At 39.5% G+C, this 22169-nt stretch overlaps 1 protein-coding gene across 2 annotated transcripts; it reads right to left on the bottom strand.

Annotated features, from left to right (window-relative positions):
- Positions 1–3927: 3927 nt before the first annotated feature.
- GOLGA7 (golgin A7) lies at positions 3928–21871 on the bottom strand. 2 transcript variants are annotated; one of them, XM_028124113.2, is made up of 6 exons: positions 21774–21871; positions 21418–21549; positions 16091–16243; positions 9301–9402; positions 7971–8038; positions 3928–5337 (listed from the first exon to the last, which is right to left on the bottom strand). In XM_028124113.2, the coding sequence occupies exons 2-5, from the start codon at positions 21526–21528 to the stop codon at positions 8000–8002; spliced, it is 405 nt and encodes a 134-aa protein (XP_027979914.1). In that variant the 5' UTR covers positions 21529–21549; positions 21774–21871; the 3' UTR covers positions 3928–5337; positions 7971–7999. The 2 variants fall into 2 exon arrangements, with proteins under 2 accessions (XP_027979914.1, XP_027979913.1); XM_028124112.2 differs by having other exon boundaries at positions 7971–8033; positions 21774–21870.
- Positions 21872–22169: the final 298 nt, after the last annotated feature.

Here is a 22169-nt window from a genome sequence, read left to right as displayed (position 1 = left end):
AAAAAAAGTCCCATGATCTTTATAAGTCACAAAACACAGTGCCCATTCAGTAATTAAAATGTCTAGTTTGTTCTCATCAAAACCCCCTCTGGAGAAGAGTGCCACCTTGGGGGCTTAGCAATGGCCTCTATTGGCCATTTGGGCGCTGGGCAGTGGCAGTAGCCAGATCCGTCATAATGAGCGGAAGCCAATGCTGCTGAGTCACGTGTAGCCTCCATCCTTGCTGCCATGACCATTTTACATGGTCCCAGTGAGCAAGCCCCAGGGGGGCTGGGGAGAGGCTGACTGACATCAGAGAACTTTCCACGTCCACAGTGAGACCCTCTCTGCAGTGGGTGCTATCTCGTGGGCATTCACATGGCATATGGATTTCTTCACACTCTGAGACTGTTCCTGGAGGTTCTTCCACAGAGCGTTCCTCTACTCTTCACCAGCCTTCCACTTTTGTCCTCCCAGGTCCCTAAGCAGATGGCCAGCTAGCCACTCCCATGAATCAGCGTACCATGCTCAGATTTCCTGCTCAGTCTTTTCTCCCATTGGCTGAATCCTACTGGAAGCCACAGGCCAAGGGAACGTGGTGGAGGCCGTCCGCAGAGATCAGTTTTCTAGAACCTAAAGTTGCACATGGAGGAGAAAGGCTCTGGAGGGGCAAGAGAACAGCCAACCGGATAAGCTTGAGTCTGCATCCCGGTCCCTATTCTGTTCCACTATTCTGCGAGCTAATCCTCGTACCAATGCCCCGTGTTAAGCATTACAACTTAATCTATCTTGCTAGTTGTAGGGCAGGTCTCTTCACTTTTTCTAGAATCAGCATGTCAAGTTGCATAAAAAAACCTTATTAGGACTTAGGCAAATAATTTTTTAAGTTCTTAATAAGCCTGTCTGTAGAATGAATTGATTAGACCAAATTTTACCCTAAATGCTTCCTCCAGTCCCAGAGGGATTTTTACTTTCTGCCTTTAACTGTTACATAGAATTAATATGCAGTTGCAGTATTATCCTGACACTGCACATTACCTTGATAAATAGAAAGATTGTGGTCACTTCAAAACCTACACAGTACTTGGAAATAGAAATCAATGTACACAAGGAACTTTCTTTCCCCCTCAAGAGTTTTCTCAGAGTCTCGATCAAGGATCTGATTATTTTTAATCTGTAGCTCTTGCCGTCAGGGGTTGGTAAAGTTTCTGTCAATATGGTTTCTGCTGGGAATTCTGGTTACTTAAAAAGGTGATTTTCCCCATCCTGATGTAGTCCCTCCATATCATTAGACATTAAGTGAAGATCTTTTTCTGCAATATTAAAAATGCCCACAACTTGCTGTTAGGCCTTTCCTTTCCTAATTGTTTAACTAAAGCATCACTCATTTTAAAGTAGACAGTCACATCTATAATAATGTTGCTTTTTCAAGCACATAATCCTTCAAACATCTAAGAAATTAGGAATTGGACTAAATAAAACATTTGTGCGTTGTATGAGATACACAAAGATATGCAAATGGGCCCAGCAATCCTTTAATTGGGAAGAAAAGGTCACATTACATCTGTTTCTGAGTCCTTGTATATCACAGAATCTGAGCTTCTACGGTTATGTTGTTTGGCATTTGGTTGTTCCCAGAAGACTAATTGCCAAAACATTTTGAATACAAATTATTATGTTCATTTCCTGGCAATAAATTGGCCTGTGAAAATACGAGGTAAGAAAATATATATAAGAACAAAAACATTAAGATCAAGAACGACAGATTTGGCAGCCAATGAACTGATTTTTAGCCCCCCCACCTTTTTTTAAAGATTTATTTTATTTTAGAGAGAGAGCGAGCATGAGTGGGAGGGGCAGAGGAAGGAGAGTCTCAGACTCCCCGCTGTGTGCAGAGTCTGACATGAGGCTCGATTTCATGACCCCTGAGATCACAACCTGAGCCGAAACCAAGAGTCAGATGCTTAACTGCCTGAGCCACCCAGGCAGCCCGCCACTTTTTTTTTTTTTAAATCTTTGTAGCTGAAACAAAAGAAATAAATTCGTCAAAGGCAAGGTCATTTATGGTTCTGACGGTTAAAGATTTCACATAAAAAAAGTGACAGCACAAAAGTTAAGTTCTTACAAGGTCAGTAAACACTTATATTGCTCAGATGCTCTTTTTAAAAAATCAGAAAATTCTGCTGGCATAAACTCATTTTGACAATGACCCTTAACCAAAATCTTTGGTTGTGCCTGATTCATAAAATTACTGCTTTTTGCAAAGTGGAAGTTTAATTTTTTTTTTTAAAGTAGGCATTCAATTCCTACAGGGCTTGTAGGCAGAATTTCACAGAACCTCACATCTGCACCATTTGAAATATGTAAGAACTTAGGATGTAAGACAAGAAGAGCTATAGCCTTTATTACAGTCATATAATTCTATGTTTATTCATTTTGAAGCGAACCATCCTAGAACTTAGGTGGCACAGAACCTACATTTTGGCATTCACAATTCACTGTACATATTTGCTATCTTGTACACATTTCCAAATTTTGAGTACTGTGGAGTACTGTTGTAAAACCACTCACTACAGCTTCGGTGGGAGGAAGAATAAAATCCTTCACACCTTACACACTTGCAGATTAAAGTGGGTCACTGTGTAATGCTTACATTTATTGGTTTATCCTCCAACCAAGCACAGAGGATGGGGATCACTTATGGACAATGTCAGTGATCTACAGAATAAAAAAAAAGGACAAAGGATGAGTTGGAGGCTTACTCATTATTTACAGATCTACGTACTTCCAGATTTTTTTAAAATGTAATTCCTTTCCTTTCCCTGGGAATTCCTATGTACAGGAAGAAGGTCACCAGAATCCTCAAGAGTAGTTATCTCTGTGCAAAAGTCTATTCTAATGGAGTTTAAGCCACAGATATCTTTCCAGTCTTAGAACTTTACATGGGGGAGTATACAAGTCACTATCTTACGAAGTTAAACACCTTACTAATCAAGATGTAGTGAAGTAACTCTGCTAATGCCCCATCAGCCTGTATCTTACTCACTTAGCAAATATGAGTGTTAAGTAGATGTGTCCCCTGCAAGGATGATGCTTGGGAGTTAGGGATAGATGCAAGGGTAACTAGAAACAACCTCTGCCCTCATGGAATTAGAAGGATTAGGGTGGGTTAGGAGACACATGGCAAGGGGAAGGCGAGTTCAGTGTATAAATCATGTATAGCACTAGTACTCTGACCTCCCGAAAAACAAAGCATGTTACTCTTGAGAAACCATGTCTTTATGCTAGGAGCCAGGCAGGGTCTTATGACCTTCTTTATGCGTACCATTTACTGTTAGTGTAAATTGGGTAGGAAAGAGAAGCTGAAATTTTCTTTTTTAAAGATTTTTTTATTTTTTATTTGACAGAGAGAGAGCACAAGCAGGGGGAGTAGCAGAGGGAGAGGGAGAAGCAAGCTCCCCGCTGAGGGGCTCGATCCCAGGACCCCGGGATCATGACCTGAGCCAAAGGCAGACGCTTAACCGTCTGAGCCACCCAGGCACCCCTGAAAATTTTATAAAGAAAAATAATCTCACAAAAGTCAGAATATGGACTATATTTTATAAGTGGTTATTCTCTACTAAAATGCACTTCATCTTAAAAAAGAGTCATCACATGATCCAAGATAGTAACAATAACTGGTATTTTATTCCTAATGAAACATCCTAATCTTTCATTTCTTTAATTGAATACAGTTTTGACTCTCAGGGATGATTTCTTGGTTTTTATCTATTTAGCTAACATATCTGCCTCTTATGAGATAAAGCATGTAAAAAACTAGAAAGTGTGGTGAGTGTAAGATGTTTGTTGGAAACTATTAAGCTGCACCGATTCTAGTAGTATTGTTTATCTGCGGAATTTAATGCCATATCACTTTACCAAATCACACCAAATATGATACAGAGACGATTTGTTTAAGAAAAGTTTTACTAATGTGTTCTTATTTCAGCAAAGTTATTGCAACAGGTTTAAAAGGCAGACAGACACACTATTACAGGCTCTAAAGTAACAAAGGAATTTTATACAATTAAAATATTACACAGACCAATGAGATTTACTGAATAACAGATCTGTAAAAGAAACTAAATCTGAAAGATTAAATCCAGTATTAGCACCTACAGTATCTCTGAAAGTAGAACTTTTAACTGTTTCATTCTTTCCTAATATATTTCTGAACTTTCTCCCAAAAACAGTGCTCTCAAACCCCAAAGATGAAGGAAGGGCATAAGAAACCCGGATACTAAACATACAGCCAAAAGAATTAGAAACACTGACTCAGACTTGAAAGTTTTAGTTGGAAATCACTGAACTTACTGTACTTGAACCAATCATAAGACTTCTGTGCACTGAATACTGTATATGAGGAAAGTCTATGAATCATAAGATTTGCCAGTAGGGACAGTTAAAAATTAGCAATATACAGTATTATTCCTATCAAATTTTTTTCTCATAAGTTATATTTATAACAAAACTATAATTAAAATATTTATTATACTTGCTTATTACACATTCAGGGACACAGCAGGGACATTTATGTGTTTGATGGTTTAGCATCCACTTTATTGTGCTTACTTATTTTTGTAAGGAACACGCAACACATACTACATCTTCCCAACATTCAAGGTAATGCAATAACAAAATTCTCCAAAGAAAAATAACTGGAAACTGAATTAAATACTGCTTTAATTAGGAATAATTGCTATCATAAAACAAATAACATTATACATTATTTTTCCAATGAGTTTCAGTTTGAGAAACTGAACAGAAACAGATCTTTAAGATTTTAGTCATGGCAAAACTGGTAGTTCTTCGAAATCTGGGAGATGCATTAGCAAAACCACAGACACAGCCTACCTTTCACCAAAATCCTGGAGAAAAGCATTTTATGACTTTGCGGGAGATAAGACTGAACACGGGCTGAGATATGACTTGGAAGTTGAGAGCCACCTGGGAAGCTGGCCCAAGGAATGAAGGGAACTGGTGCCACTGGTCCTGGTGGCAGATAAGAAAGAAACTTTGTGTTGGGTTAACCAACGGCCTATTTTATTAACGGCTTTGAATAAAAAAAGTGAAATGCGTCATTGTGTTTTCTCAGAAACTAATCAAAAGATTACAGAGTCCTACACAATTTGGAGACACAAAGTGGATGCTGAGCGACTAGAGGTCACTCCAGGTGTGGAATTTTAGAAAGTTAGTCCTTGGAGTAAATGGCACCGTGGCTCTGGCAGCAGATACAAAGGAATGATGCTCTGGAGAGGAGGTAGGGGACACTCTGCGATCGGCCAGTGGATAGATGAGGGTCCCAGCTGGAGGTGGGATCTGCAGTTAGATGCAAAAAGAAGTTTTAGAAAGGGATGCTAAGATAACCTCTACAACATCTCTTCTACACCAGCTCATAGGAGCTCCTCAGAAGTGGGCTAGTTCTAATAGAATACTTGAATCTGTACTAACTGACAAGTGAGGACATAGCTCAACAGTCTAGAAATGCAAGCCCTGGATATTTCAGTCTTTGAACAATCCTGTCACAAGAGGTAGGTAGCACAGCACAGACTGAAGTGGCGAATCTGGGGCCAGGCCACCTCGACTGCTACCTACTAGCCTTTAGCCTTAGACAAGTAACTTGGGTTCTCTGCGCCTGACTCTCCTCATCTGAGAAAACTGGGATAATAGTACGTACCTTGTTGGGCCATTGTGATGATCACTACTAAGCATTTAGAACAGTGCAGGCACATAATGAGCACCCACAAAAGTTAGCTATGTTCCTCAGCGCTCATTTATTGTGACCGGGTAATGACATGTTCCAATTTTTAAATAAAAAAGACAATCCAAAGAGAAAACACCATCAGTCTTTAATAGAGCTATTTTAAACATTTTTAATAAAGGCCATCTCCATAATTTGTGTATTTTTTGGTTAAATCATTAACTCTCATGTAATACTTCAACCTGCAGAAACCTTAGAGACTTAAGAAAAACCACAGAACTGACTTAATTATTCTTACAGTTTCTCCCCCTCCTCCAAGACTTCCGCCCACACTAGATCCTGGGCCTGAGGAACACACGGCTCTAAATTGAACAGAAATATTTGCATTCATGAAACTATCCAGAAGTTCTTAATGTAAATCTTTCCCATTTCAAAATTTCACAGTTGCCTGACTATTGATAGATTAGTCTCTGGTGTGTAATTGCTCAAAACCCGACACCACCTCAGAAAAACATTACAGTTAGCAATAATAGCTGCAAAATGAGTCATGACAAATGGGTTGTGCCAAGTCAATGCAGCTGCAATTGATAAACTTATTCCAATGGCACATAAGAAAAACCACACATTAAGGTTCCTGGTTGCTCCACTGAGAAGTGTCAGTTTGGAAATTGTACACGACAAAGTCTATGAGCAAGTAACACTAAGTGTTCCCAAACAAGACCTTTTTAAAGAAAAGAAAACACATGGCAGAGGATATCATTATTTAGATTTTTGGCTTTCAAAGTCAAAGAATTCAGGTAACACTTTCACTAGTGCTACAAGACAGCAGCTTTGGAATGTTGGTTGGTTTATAGGATTTGATAAATTGTACAGGGGCAGACAAAATGTATCTTTTTAAGAAAGTCTTGAAAAAGAAAAGGGGAGGATAAACACTTAGAATAATCTGAATCTGATGAACTCTTCCCTCTCCCCATGTTTCTGCTGCTGCAAGTACTTAATAGGAAGTATGGTGTAAAAAACAGGGGTTTTATGGTCCATCGAACTTGGGTTCATATCCCAAAATGTGTTAAACTGTATGACTTTGAGAACACCATTTCATCTGTTTGTACCTCGGTTTGCTCATCTCTAAAATGGAGGAAATACTCTGCACACTTTTTGTAAGAATGAGACATATCATTTGTAGAACACCTGGCACAGAGCAGGTGCCCTCGAAATGGCAGTTATTATTACTGTTGCCCCAGGAAGGAGGAGGAGGTCTGCTTTGGCAGAATCTGTGTCTGTGCTGCCTGTCAGTGACAAACACCTGCAAAGAGTCACTTAGGAAAGTACAGCAGCAGAACACTCTCGGTAGAAAGCGTAAATGACTCGAATTGGCAGAAACAGTGCAGTACGATTTTCTGTTACTTAGAAGCCTGTGCTAATGGGCTATGGTTTCCACATGATTCTGCATCTACACTCCTATCAGTATTAACTAATTTGTTTCTCACTTCTTCAAGGTCATTATATGGATACAGAAGAACATAAATGTTCTAAACAAAATAACTAAATTTATGGTTTTAACCACGAGGGTAAGTTTTCTTCTACAAGTGGCTTCTTCTGAAGCCACTTAAATAAATGAAATATTCAGAATCTCCCCCTCCACTCTGAAATGTTTTTTTCGTTATTAAAGCCATTCATCATACAGGCAGGGCAATCGCTGAAATGATTTTTATATGCAAAATCCAAAATGATTTTTATATGTAAAATGTCTAGGATTGCTCTGAAATATTAAAACAAGACCTCCTCCCCTGAAAAAACATCTGCCAAAACAAAGTAACAACAAAACAGTCTGAAAACAATACAGAGGGGAAAAATCAGGATTAAATTCTAGATCACTGAATAGAACTTTGGGTTAAATACACATTTTATTTTTTTAAGATTTTATTTATTTATTTATTTGACAGAGACACAGCGAGAGAGGGAACACAAACAGGGCTCCGGAGTGGAAGTGGGAGAGTTCGGAGAAGCAGGCTTCCTGCTGAGCAGGGAGCCCAATGCGGGGCTCGATCCCCAGGACCCTGGGATCATGACCTGAGCCGCAGGCAGACGCTTAACGACTGAGCCACCCAGGCGCCCTAAAGACACATTTTAAATCTCAAGCCAATACAGAGAATATGCCATTATCAAACGATTTATTTACCATGCAGGGAAGAAAATTCACGCGTGCTACAAATGATAAAAACTACATATAAATTATGTAATTTTTTCTTACCTTTAATTCTATGGTTTATCTTCCACTGCTCATGCCTCTGTCTTCATAAATGGTGATTTCAATCTAAACAGCATAGCTGTTAAGAAAACACACTGGAGAATGGAACATATAAAAGAGGACTGTGGCAAGATGATGTGTACGATCTGCACAAACTTTGCTTTCAATTTCCTTTGCTCATTTTTTTATTAAGAATTTCTCCCACTTAAGTTAAACATGAAGCTCTCTCCACCTTGCAAAAAAACTTTAAGAAATGTAATTGCCTGTAGTAATCTCCATGTAATTCCCCTCCCCCCCCAAAACATTATTTATTTTTTGGAAAAAAAAAATTCTGAAAAAAGATGCTATATTGTAGAACCAGGGGGTTGTTAGCTGAGAATCGAATAAGGTAATGAATTCAAGGGTTTAAAATGCCCTGTAATTATTTGTAAACTTTTTCTTGGGAGAGGGTTCATGACCTCTAAAAGTTTAAGAACCACTGCTGCAGAGTATAATAAAACTGCTGAAATTATTATCAGCCAGAAGGCCTGGGATTATCTGACCTAGATTTTTAAAAAAAATTTATTTTACTCATTACTTCAGTTATCAAGCTAAATTAGTTTTTTTGCAATTCTATTTACCAAATTCATTTAGTGAGTTTCAAAGCTTACTGCCTCTAAAAATATGCACAGTATGTCAAAGGTAATGAAATTACACATCTGGCAGCTGTAACTGATTTCAGCCAGTCGGATGAACCCATGGAACTGCAATTCATTTGGATGACAAGTCTCACCACACATTATGAGTTTATGCATTTCAAAGAGGCTTTAGGTTCAGAGTTTCTGCAGCTGAAGTGCATTACTCATGCCACCCCCATTATTACTACAAGATGCCCTCAGAACCACCAAGAAAGACAGTAACCAGAATATTAAACAATCTGGAGACCTGCACAACGCAAAGGAAGGAGATGTGCTTTAAGAAAAATGTTGGGGACAGGAGCTTGTGGTGGGTATGCAATTCACACAGAAGATTCCCAGGGCAGGGGTGCCTGGGTGGCTCAGTCGTTAAGCGTCTGCCTTCAGCTCAGGTCATGATCCCAGGTCCTGGGATTGAGCCCAGTATCGGGCTCCCTGCTCGGCTGGAGGCCTGCTTCTCCCTCTCCCACTCCCCCCGCTTGTGGTTCCTGCTTTAGCTGTCTCTCTGTGTCAAATAAATAAATAAAATAAAAAAAAAAAAAAAAAGAAAGAAGATTCCCAGGGCAAATACAAGAGAAGGGAGTTAAATTCTCTCTAGTTGTACCGTCAAATTTTTTTTTATAGATATTTAGACCTTATGATCTGGACAAAAAAGATACAACTCGAAGTCCTCTCTCAATGGGATCTGTCAGGAGGAGGCCTTGGGGAGCATATATCTTCTCATTCTGCTCTTGAATGTATTTGGACACTTTCTTCAGAACCTGACAGAAAGAAACACCATAACTTTTAACAAATGTCATCAGATTTCCCATTAAGTATCAGCTGGATCTCAAAATACTCAGGCAGTGGAATTAGCTTTTGAAACAAGAAATGGATATCCATATGAAGGGATAGAGCTGTGAGAATTTGGCACACACCATCGCTTGTGTACGACATACAGCACAGCCTGATGGACTCTGCAAGTCACTTAAGTACCAATGCATACAAAAGCATGAGCACCAGCCCCTCCTTCTTACCTGCTGTCAGCTCAATCCTGGATACAGAGAAATAAGTAGGTGATTCTGTACACAAAAGTTGGCTGTACTTTTCTCTTTCCCACTCATCAAAATTAATGTGACACCAAGGTAGCTCTTGGCTGTTCCCTTTAACACTTAAGAACTGCTGCTTCTCTCCTTTGAATGTCTTCGTCAACTTTAAGTAATGATACAAAGTTGGCCCATTAACAAGAAATAGCCCAGTTAGTTTAAAACTGAGTTTATTTTCTTTGTAAGGCATTTGACAGCTGCTATGGAGTTTCTGATGACAAGTATCTTACATCATTTCCACCACTGCATATAATGCTACTCTGTAGTTTGCTCTTGTGTCCTTGATGGGAACTTTGGTTTATAAGTTTAGCACTAAGGCTGTAAAAGTCAAAGCAAATGCAGACAAAAGCCAGATAGGATACAAAGGAACTTCTGGAAATTGCCAAATCGCTAGCTTTAATAAGGTCAATTTTGAGACAGATAAGCTAGAAGAAAATAAATCTTAATAGCTATACACAAAATCAAAGAGTTACATGTTTTATTTCAGATTCAAAGTCATTATAACCCTTTTTTGGCTCTAATCTTCAAAAAGGCTTTGATCCAGTTCTTTAATTACTATATATTTTCTTAAATTCATACTACCAGCATATACTATAGTCTTGGATAAATGTGATCACAACATAAAGGGGAAAAAAGAACTGTATGAGAATAAAGTTAGAGATTAAGAAACAAATTAAGTGTGGGTCTATAATGTACCAGGGCAAACTAACAAAATTAGGATGCTACAATTTAGGTGCTGTAGTATAAGCTGATTTAGAATTTAAAACACTAGGTAGTCTGCGTAACGAATTTTCTTTTTTTTTTTTTCACTCTTAAGGTGAATTGCATTATTTGTATCTTTTGAATTTTCTTATTGAAGGAAAATAAAATTTAAATAAGTTTATTCAAGTTGCATCTTTGGGAATACTATATTTTGGGAATACTAAAATTCAAGTTGCATACTTTGGGAATATTGTAAGTTCTAAAAGAGCATGATGTTATTAAAAGAGCAACCTGCAGGGTTCTTTAGGTAGTGAATTAAGAATACCACTTCTAAAGAAAACATTTTTTTTCATCTAATTACCTGAAGTAATATAGGTATCATTCTCCTATTTTCAATTCTCAAAGAACTCGAGTGATTCTTGGTCTTTATGAGCAAAAAAGAAATCTTAGGTACTATCTTTCTATCAGTTTGTCAATCATGCTAAAATAACAAATAGAAGGAAGTAGCCCATAAAAGTGCCCAACTCAGGACCCTCAATCTTCTCTCCAATTTCTTTCTCAGCTCACCTGCCAGAACTGGAAATTGGAGAGTCGGTCTACCCTCACTCCAGTCCATTTCCACTAGGGGGGACAGTCAGAAAAGTGCTTGCACGACTGGTTTCAAAGAAAGGACTCCTTCAGAACAGCTTTCCTTCCTCTCTCCTTGGGTACAGGTTACCAGCAAAGAAATAGCATGCCTTTATTTGATTTAAGCATAACTTTGTTGTGCAAGGTTTTTATTTAAACTTTAATAACATTCATGTGCACTTAGGTATCAGTTCAGAAAGAAAACAAGGTTTTCTTTTTGCATAAGCTCCAAATCCTCTTATACCACTCTGGTGAAGGCAGGACTGTCTTAAATAAGACGCTCGTAAACTCTTAGTCTCTTTAGCAACAAGAAAGCATTAACATGAGTAAACTCATAATGCATCCCAGGCAGGACAAAGCAGCATTCTAACTCCCAAGAAACTTTATGTTGACATTTTAGTCATTGTTTATTATTTTTGGTAAATCAATGTCAAAACAAACTATAATACTGAACAAAATTATCTGTTATCCTCAAACCCTCAACCTGTATATTTACAAAGCTAAACACAATCAAACCTCAGTAAAGACTATTATTCTCTTTGAGAATATTAAACTGGAGAGACCCTTAAGAAAAAATACAGACGTTCAAGAAAAAATATCCTAAGTGAGGCTAAGCGAGAACAGCAGGATCTTAGTATTTTCAGAAAATATCTAAGTTGCTTCTAATTTGTTCCTTTTGCAGATTAAAGCACATAAGCAGAAGGGATGTTATGTACAAGACAGCTACTGAGAGAAGAAGCTTCTACAAGCCCATTTGTTCCCTAATTATAATGGGCAGCAACAATAGAGAAATAACACTGAAGTCTTTATCTTCATTTTAAATCAATAAATAGCATATTATAGGGGGAAAAAAAGCATGATTGTTCTAGTGAGTTTTAAAAGGCTTATTTACAATTTCAAAAAATTTAACCCACATGACAAAGTGTAAGCACTATTATATTTGGCTTACTGTTTGTAGACTGAAAATTTTAGTGTTTAAAGTATAAGTACGTGTCTTAATTATGACCATTCCAGTTATTCACTTGGCACGATCTAGTTATTCATGTCCAGTTTCTAAAATAAAATCACCTACTTAAAAAAATGTGGCCACACCTTAAGTTTTGGTTTCTTGACTAATTTTATTTGGTCTTTTTTTTTTTTTAAAGATTTTATTTATTTATTTATTTGAGACAATGCAGAGCAAGAGAGTGCACATGAGTGGGGTGGGAGTGAGAGGGAGTAGCAGGCTTCCCACTGAGCAGGGAGCCCGATGTGGGCTTGATCCCAGGACCCCAAGATCATGACCTGAGCCAAAGGCAGATGCTTAACCAACTGCGCCACCCAGGCATCCCTAATTTTATTTCGTCTTTACTTGCTTTATAATACTCCAAAAAAAGAAAGAAACCTTGATAAGACTTACAAAGTAGCACCTACACTGCCTATGAATCCAAGTTAAAACATATATTAGGATCAATTTCCACTCTATTTCTGATACAGAGAACTGCCTTTCAAGATTAATAATCAAAGGGATGATGACTGATTGATTCATTGATTTTTTTGTAGGCTCCACGCCCAAGGTGGAGCTTGAACTTACAACCCTGATATCACGAGTTGCATGCTCTACCAACTGAGCCAGTCAGACGCCCCAATAGTCAAAGGGATTTTAATTAAAAGCTGTTAAATGTTTTAAGCAGCTAAATAAGCTAGCAGCTGCTAAAAAAGATGACCTATACCTGAAAAAAACTGTTCACAAATATCTAATTAAAACGTGTGTGTGTATATATATATGTAAACACATCAGTGTGTGTATATACATATAAAAATATGTATATACACTAACTTAATTTTTAAATTTGTGTTAAGAGAACACTATTTATTAGGCATCTACCATATGTGAGGAAATACATTAATTTTAATGTATTTTATAGTTGAGAGAACTCAGACTTAAGATTAATTTGTCCATGATCCCATAACTAATGTAATTGACTTGGCTGGCAACCAATTACCAATTTCTTTTTACAACTGACATTAGAAGGAGGTATCTATTTCAGCAAATGCACATGGATAAATAAAAGCTAATTAAAATCTTATCAACAAATGTAAAAGCTATAGTGAAATGACAACTCAATTTTCTAATACTCCACTAAGCATGAACAAAATTCTCTAGAGGATATAAATCTACCTTAAATTGGTAGTATCCCATACTTCTTTAAATGACCATCCGCAATGGCCTAGTTTCTAGCCATATGAATTCAGCCTTATCCCCTCCTACATTCAGTTTCTCATGAAATCTTGGTTCCATTATCACCATATTCCTTGAATTTGTTCATCTCCTTCCATCTCTACTGCTCCATTCCCTGTCCAAGCTATCATCATCTCTTCCTGATTTCTATGGAGCATCCCACCTGGTTTCCCTACTTCCACTTTTGTATCTTTTTTCCCCCCCTAGAATAAAGAGATTGCTTTAAAATGAAAATCTGATCATATCACTCTTCCGCTTAAAATCTCTAAGTAGCTTCCCCGCTGCACTGAAAATAAATTCTGAACATCTTTCCATGGACTACACACTCCTACATGATACAACTCCTCCTTACCTCTCCAAACTCACCTCTGGCCCCTCTCTCCACTCCTCTCCTTCCACACCCAACTTCTTACAGTTCCTGGGACACATCACGCTCTCTGGGCCTTTGCATATACTTATCTCTCTACCTGAATGAATGGTCCCAGGATTTGCATTCTTCATGTAGCTGCTTATAGGTTACCACTGCAGAGGCCTTTTCTGACCACACAATCTAAATTAGGTCTCTCCTATTATTTTCTATCACAGGAAAGTTTATTTTCTTCAAGACACTTATCATCATTTATAATTTAGTTGGTTTTGTTTCCTTTGCCTCAGTTGCTACCACTAAATTATAAACACAGGGTCAGCAATCATGTTTGCCTTATTCTGTTATATCCCCTTCACACTGTTCGGCACATGGTAGGCTTTCAATAAATATTTACCAAATGAATGACTCCTTTGTCCCTTCACTCAGCAAAGGTACTATTAAAGAGAAGCTACTAAGACAAAACACAGACTGAAAGCTGATACTGATCCTTTAAAACTTCCGATTTTGAATGTTAAACAGGAACGAAAGTTAGCTGCTTCTCTGCATGATATGGAAAAAAATATAAACTACTGATTTAGTTATTTAAAGACACCCTTTTAGTAACACTAAGACAATTTATGTCAGGATGCTAATGAAGCATATGGCAGCATTTTCAGCCAATAACTCACAAAAATAACTTCAGCAGCAACTGTATCTGCTTTCCACTACAAAGAGTCCAAGATAACCACAGGGACACTTCTATTAGGTGGGGTATAATCTGTAATATAGATATCCTTATAGCATTTCAGTTGCTAAACATTACCACGATTAACTTAAATTCATTCAACACACATTCAATGAGTGCCTAATATACACAGGTCACGGTGCTGGGCACGAAGAGGGACACAAAATGGTTAAGGCACTGTCCTTGATCTCAAGAAAAACACACACTTGAAGGGCAAATAATGCAAACTGCTACATTCCAAAGTCAAGAGAGGTAAGTGCCAGGAAAAGAGACAAAAATAAAATGTTGTGGGACTATAAAGTCGAGAAAGAATTCTGATTAGAAGAGTAAGGAAAAGTGAGATGACAGTAGGACCTAAAGAACTGGTGAGATTTGAACATGGGAAGAATGGCACTGTAGGTGGAGGAAGACCTCGGAGGGTGTGCTTGGGGCCCGGCGAGGGAAGGAGTTTGGCTGAAAGACTGAGTGAAGAAGGGATGGGAGACAAAGTTGGAAAGGTAAGTTGGAGGTCACTTGGAGAAAGGGCTTGAACTTTACTCATTGGCAGTAAATGGGAAGCCAGGGAAAGCCTTTGGCTTCGTAAGAGTGCTAGAGGAAGTAATACAGTGTTGTTGTTATTTTTTTTTTTTTAAAGATTTTATGTATTTTAGAGAGAGAGAGAGAGAGTGCATGTGAGTGGGGAGAGGGGCAGATCAGGAAAGAGAGAGAATCTCAAGCAGACTGTGCTGAGTGCAGAGCCCGAAACAGGGCTCAATCCCAGGACCCTGAGATCATGACCTGAGCTCAAATCAAGAGTTGGAGGCTCAACTAACTGAGCCACCCAGGCACCCCAGTAACACAGTATTTTATGAAGGCAGCAGCAGATGGTTTGGAAAAATAAAAGAATGGAAGAGATGAAACTCGTCAGACTATTTCAATAGTCTAAGAGACAGGTAATAAGGGCACATATTAGAACAGTGGCAGAGGAAATCATGAAAAGAGAAACTGGAAGATATTTCAGTCTTTGACAACTGATAAATTTTCCCCTTCTTCATCCTCCACACCTTAAGATGGTACTGAAAAAAGCAGGGCGCTATTAAAAAAATGGGGAGGTGTGAGGGATGCCTAGGTGGCTCAGTCATTAAGCGTCTGCCTTCGGCTCAGGTCATGATCCCAGGGTCCTGGGATCGAGCCCCGCATTGGGCTCCCTGCTCAGCGGGGAGCCTGCTTCTCCCTCTCCCACTCCCCAAGCTTGTGTTCCCTCTCTCGCTGTGTCTCTCTCTGTCAAATAAATAAAATCTTAAAAAAATAAATAAAACAAAAAAATGGGGAGGTGTGAGGTTTGCCTTTTGGAAATCTAAGTTGAGAAGCTGGCAACTCCAGGTCTAGCAGGCAGCTGGAAAGAGAAGTGGCAGGATAAGATTGAAGATAGAGACCTGGGGGAAAAAAGTAAGAGGATTCTCAGAGAAAGCTAGACAGAATGAGAATATAGATTTTCCAGTCTTCTTAAGTGTAAGCCAATTTGAACATTGGTATGTCACCTTCATGTGGACAGATCAATTTTGACCAGTTTCTGAAAGACTCAGGACTCTTTACTATGTGCTCTAGATATAGGAGCAACAAACTTTGAATTATTATTATACATGCCCTTTTAAGTTTTATGGCAACTGTCACCATGTAAACATGTCAACAACTCACCTTTTTTTATGATTTTGAGATTTTGTGAAAACAAAGGTAGCCTTACCTTCTCATAATGAGTTTCCATGCATAAGAAGATGGTGTATGCTGTTAAACAAGCCAAACAGCCTTCAAGATAGGATTGGCCCCCAAGCTTCTCTGCTTCTGCATAAAGGTTATTTAGAGTTCGAACTGTTTCTTCAAACTGCTGTCTATCAATCTGTATGGAAAAAAGAATTTAAAAATAAGTTTTGGAAAAAAAGATCAACCACTCACTGATGCTTGCTACCACTAAATTATTGTTTTATCAACATTCTTATCCACTAGTTGGCAAACATCTTAGGTGATGAAATCAGGACCTATGTTACTGGAACTGCATAGTCTTTGTTTAATCTTATCCCTCTTATGGACACTGGGTATCTTCAAGACTCAATATGGTATCTCTTTATTTTCTATACTGAGTATCAAGTAACTTAATAAAATTTTACACAATCCTGGGTACCCGGGTGGCTCAGTTGGTTGAGTGTCTGACTCCTGGTTTCGGCTCAGGTCATGATCTCATGGGTCATGGGATGGAGCCCCATGTTGGGCTCTGTGCTCAGCAGGGAGTCTGCTGGAGATTTTCTCTCTCCCTCTGCCCTTCCTCCTCTCCCCCACCCCCAGCTCGTGCTCTCTCTCTCTCTCAAATAAATAAATCTTTAAAAAAAATTATACAATCCTTCCATCTTTCCATTCACTTATATTCACATTTACTGAGCACCTACCATCAGACAGATGTTAGGACAGGCCTTAGAGAAAGATGAATAACTGTTTCAGTCCTCCAGGAGTTGGCAGTCATGAAAGCAGAATAGGTATATAAACATATAAATGTAATAAATTGACAAAGTACTACAGTGGAGGCATATTTAAAGTATGGTGGGGGCACAAAAGGAAGGAGACGTTCTCTTTATCTGGAAAGAGCAGGTAATCTTACTATTTTTTTAAAGTTTTTATCTAAATTCCAGTTAACTAACATACAGTGTAATATTAGTTTCAGGTGTACAAAAGAGTAATTCAACACTTTCATACAACACCCGACACTCATCACAAATGCACTCCTTAATCCCCATCACCTATTTCACCCCCCCCCACCCATCCACCTCCCCTCTGGTAACCATCAGCTTGTTCTCTACAGTTAAGAGTCTGTCTCTCGGTTTGCCTCTCTCACTCTTAAGAGCAAGTAATCCTAAATTGAGTCCCTAAACACTGGAATCTACTGAAAGCTCACACGAAATAAGACAAAATCTCAAACTATCACACAACTCTTCACACCAAGTCATTCCTATTACCTTTCTATTCAGTGACACCATTATCTCACATTTACACTAATACTACCACTGTCATCCATTTTTACTCTAATCTCCTGCTTTCACTTTTTTCCCCTAACTTGGTAGATTTTAAAACTCAATTCTCTACCCTAGGACTTTCACCCCATTAGTAGAGTATGTCATGCAACACTTTCATTCTTGGCAAAAAAGGACAATTTATCTGTCCTTACTCTAGGCCTCCTCTCACATATCTGCCTTATTCCTGAAAGGAGTAACTCCTTACATATAAATTCTATCTTTTATGAAGGCTTTTTTTTTTTTTTCTTTTGAGAGAGATTCTTAAGCAGGCTCCATGCTCAGCGCGGAGCCTGACACAGGGCTCGATCTCACAACGCTGAAATCATGACCTGAGCCGAAATCAAGAGTCAGAGGTTTAACTGACTGAGCCACCCAGGTGCCCCACTTTTGTGAAGTCTTTATATAGAAACAGAGTTGGAAAAAAAAGTCAAAGAACTTCGATATAGAGTTTGAGACAAAACAGTTCCAAGAACATAATTTTTTAAAATGTAAAACGATTTATGATCATCACCTTTAAGCTATTAAAACCCTTTAGGTTAGAGGCAGGTGCAATTATTTTTTGTCCTTTGTGTGGAAAAACTATTGAGGACCCAATGGGCAGATGGCATGAAAAACTTTAATGTGAACTTTAAAGTGGTGGCGGCTCTTCTGTTTTTCAAAAGGAGCTACTTTTAATTTCCCAGAATATTCGGTTTCTGACAAGGGTTCGGTGGGTGGAGATGGTGCTAGGAGCCAGGGTAGCATTCCTGCACTGAGCCATCACTTGAAGAATGGTCATCTGGGGAATCTATGTCAGAGTTCTCATTCCCTGAAAACGGACTTTGTTCACTCCATGAACAAATATTTACAACAAATTGTTATCTTTACTAATTATGCCCATTAACACCTTCAGTTTGTCGCATCAGCAAATCCACAAAAGTCTAAATAATTTCAAACATGCACATTTGATCTACCTAAAATGTTATGATCTGATAAGGGAAGTTCTTTGAATTATTTACATTTCTCTAGACATAGTGTGATTCAAAACCATGGGATCCAACCCAGAAACATTTCTTTCAGGTCAGAATTACTGGTCATACCAGAAACATGAATTCTTAAAAAAGTTATTCCAAGATTATAATGCTTTATAGGATGGAGGTAAATCATAGATCATTAAAAAAAAAAATCCAAGGTGAAGGATTTTTTAAAAAAAGTTTAATAAAAACAAAATTTAAAAAGTCAGTAATTTCTTTGAAAGGTTATTAAAAAAGAAAAGGGGGTAAAAAGCATGCTAGCCAGCAGTGAAGGCAAAAGACATAACATACAAGGGCTCAACAGAACAAATGTGGGCATTTTCCTCTCACTCACTTCACTATGAAGAACCTGTCAGTGTTCTTCCTTGGGTACTTGAAGACTGATACTGAAGCTATATCAAAATTGGGGGATTTGTGAAGTGGAAGCCAAATATAAATTTGGAGTAATGAACATTGAAAATCAGAAGGAAATAGGAATAGACTCATTTTCCCAGAATTTCTGTTTCCTGAACTATGTGGTAGAAAGCATGGAGCTGAAGCTTAAAGTGATCGTAAGTCAAAGGTAACAAGTCAAAGGTAATTTCTACCAGCCAGATGTAGACACATTTTTAAAGGTATGCTTCAATTATAGGGAACAAATGCTTCAATTATAGTTCACTCATTTCTCTCCTACCCAGACCAAGGGTGCCTAACATGACTATTTTTACGAAAGTGAGAATAAAGCTTTCTTTAGGAACTGTCCTGGCAACAAAGTACTTAAACATCTAAGTATTACATTCTAAGAAGCAACAGAAAAAGTAAACTTGTTAATAGGCAGAATTTGTCCTCACTCCCAGATTAAAGGGTACAAATGTATGTGTGTTTAATGCTTTAAAGTAACACAAAACATTTGTATATTAGTTTCTTCCTCTATAAAATTGCCAAGTGTGATGTTCTCACAAAAGGAAAATCAGCCCCAGTGGCAGAGCAATCAGTACAATTTCTAGGGTAAGTAGTAGAGAAACAAAGACAGAAACCTTTCAATTTTCCATCAAACAAAGCAAGGAAAATTTAAACCTGTAATTGAAATTTGATTTCAACGCATTAAAAGAAAAATCAAAGCTCTCCCAAGCAGTTTAAAGTATAAACTAGTATTTTAACCCAAACATTTAAAAAAAAGAAAAAAAAAGAAAAACCTCAAAGACACAATTGAACAGCACCAAATAACACTCCATCTAGTACTCAGAGTCACAAGCAGTTCTAGGCTATAATCTGAAGTCAAAGAAATAAAAGGACTCGAGAATTTAGAAACATCAATTTCCTATAAGTATCAATGGAGTACTCTGACTACACTGTTTCTGTATTCAGAGTATAAAATAAAGGCTCTACCACACACGGAATGGAAGGCTAATGTCTGATTCTGCATACATATATTTGGCTCAGTTATGAGCTGGAAGTTTGACTTTAAAACCTCTAAACAAAGGAATCTTGTAACATCCAAATAAGTGTGGTAAAAAGAATAGTTTACACTGATTTGAAAGTACATAAATAGTATAAGTCAGAGTTTCCATAACAAGCTTACAAATAAAACATTTGCTTCATTTCATACAAGCCCTAACATGTAAAACATGTTAACTGTGATGTTAAATTATTTTAAAAATAACATTCAGTAGCTCTAGCCAACAGGCAACTTGCTCAATTTCTACTTCTTCAAACCTCGGTGGAAATGTCCACCCAGTGTCAAGCTGAGTTAACCCAACATGGAGACAATAAACTGCAGCATTTATATGGCATTTCACAGACAAGCTAATCTACAAACCATCTTTATAAAGCATACCTTATCTTTCATTTGCACTTAAAGAAACATACTTAGGTCATTAACCTGACCACAGCTATAAATTAAGTCAAAGGACACTACAATTGATATACATTGATTTTCCAAACTTGGCAATCAGGTAGAACCACCTACCTGTTACAAGCTGATTTTAAAGGACTGCTACACATTTCTCTAGTACAGACTCAACTACACCCACTTATCCCATGACCAGTATTTCTTACTCCCACACCCACAGCACACCTAATCACCTCAGTCCCTCACCCTCCCCATCAAGGTGAAAAGAGCACAAAACCTGCTCCATCTAACCAGAAACCGATTTCTAAAAAGGAAACAGAATATAAGGTAACATGGCTCAAGACCAAAAGATCTTTCTTTGGGTGGATAAACACTTGCGGGTATAAGAAAACACAAACATATGCTCACTTCATTGTACTTTTAAAATAAAATACAATGACTCCCACCTCCCAAGTCTGAAGAAAGAGGAAACAGCCCATTCTTCCATTTCTGTATGCAAGGTTGCCTAAGGGACCTATATCCTGACGCCAATTTTGATAGGCAAGCCAACAAAATACAGGTGGCTCCCAGTGATGGTAATTGGGAATGACAAGCGTAAAAGGCCTTGTTCTGAGATCTTTCCCTGTCCAGGCCGATCTAATGCTCTGCGTTTTTCAGGTTCAAAGAAGGCCTGTCTGTACTGCCTGGCACAGCAACTTAATATTAACCCTTTCTGCCGAGCAGTGCGACCAGCACAACGGCCACAAACGCCAGTCACGAGAATGATGATTACTCCTGCCTGGGGAGGTAGGAGGATCTAGCTTACAACACGCTGAGTTAGGTGGCTTGGAACCTCAGGAATTAGTTCCTCATCACTGCTGTTAATAACCCGGGGTGGGGGCGGAGGGACAGCCGGGAAGAAGACGGCTGGCTGGGTACAGATTCCCGGCACTGGGCACAACAGAGTTCCATAAGGTCATCACACCGGGGGCTTGGCCTTATTCGTCCTCCTCCAAGCACCATGTCTTGCTTAGTGGCCCTCTTCTAACCAAGGCTCCTTCTTTGCGTGCCCCTCCCCAGAGCCGCGAGACACTCTGCGGGTCTGGTGTCGGCCCATACTCCCTCCGGTCCCTGAAGAGCCCCCCTCCCTCGCCCCAGAGCAGGTGCGGGGAGCCAGTATGCGTACCCGGTTCTCCAGCTCCGCGGGGAACTTGGTCTGGAACTGGCACCGTGTGCCACTGCTGTAGTCTCGCTGAATGAATACCTTCCCAGACACCGGCGCCTGCTGCGGCCTCATGGCGAGGACAGGACGCGCGCGCTGCGGGTTCGGGGGGGGGGGGGACACCAACCACGGGTCAAAGCCCCGGCCTGGACCCAAGACTCCAGCCCGCCAGAACCCCAGCCCCACCCACGGGCCAAAGCGGCCCAAGGCCTCCCCCGCCCCACTCCCCTTCACCCATACTGTCACCGCGGGCTTTTAGCTACAGCCCCGGCCCAGGCCCCGCGCCCCCCACAGCCCGGTTCGGCCCGGGAAACACTAACCCGCCTCCTCTGCCCTCCAGCTGCAGTCGCACCGCCCACGCCGTCACTTACGTCCTGCCGCAAAAGGCCTCTTTCCCCGCCCCACAGCTCGGCCTCCTACCTCAAGGCCGGGGCCTACCCTCTTCCCGGCCGTAAAGCGACTCTGGTGAGGCTGCGCGTTGCTGCGTGGAGGCGCGCCCAGGGGGCGGGGCCCGGCCCGATACCGCCTCTCGCCCCGCCCGGAGGAGTCAACACGGAAGGAAAAGGCTGGGCTAGGAGGGGGGCGGTGTGGGGGAGAACTGTGGAGGCTGGACTCTCCCGGTGGTAGCAGAGGTCTAAGACTCGGGATTTCCCCGTTGTGTCATATCCGTGTTGTGTCATTTCCTTAGTGATGGTCGAGGTAGTTTTTGATCACTG

This window comes from Eumetopias jubatus, unplaced genomic scaffold, assembly GCF_037043125.1.
Source record: "Eumetopias jubatus isolate StellerSeaLion01/CBP00866 unplaced genomic scaffold, mEumJub1_p1.0 scaffold_2, whole genome shotgun sequence".
Lineage (NCBI taxonomy): Eukaryota > Metazoa > Chordata > Mammalia > Carnivora > Otariidae > Eumetopias > Eumetopias jubatus.
The sequence above is the reverse complement of the archived record's forward strand: the minus strand, read 5'-3'. Positions and strand labels throughout refer to the sequence as shown.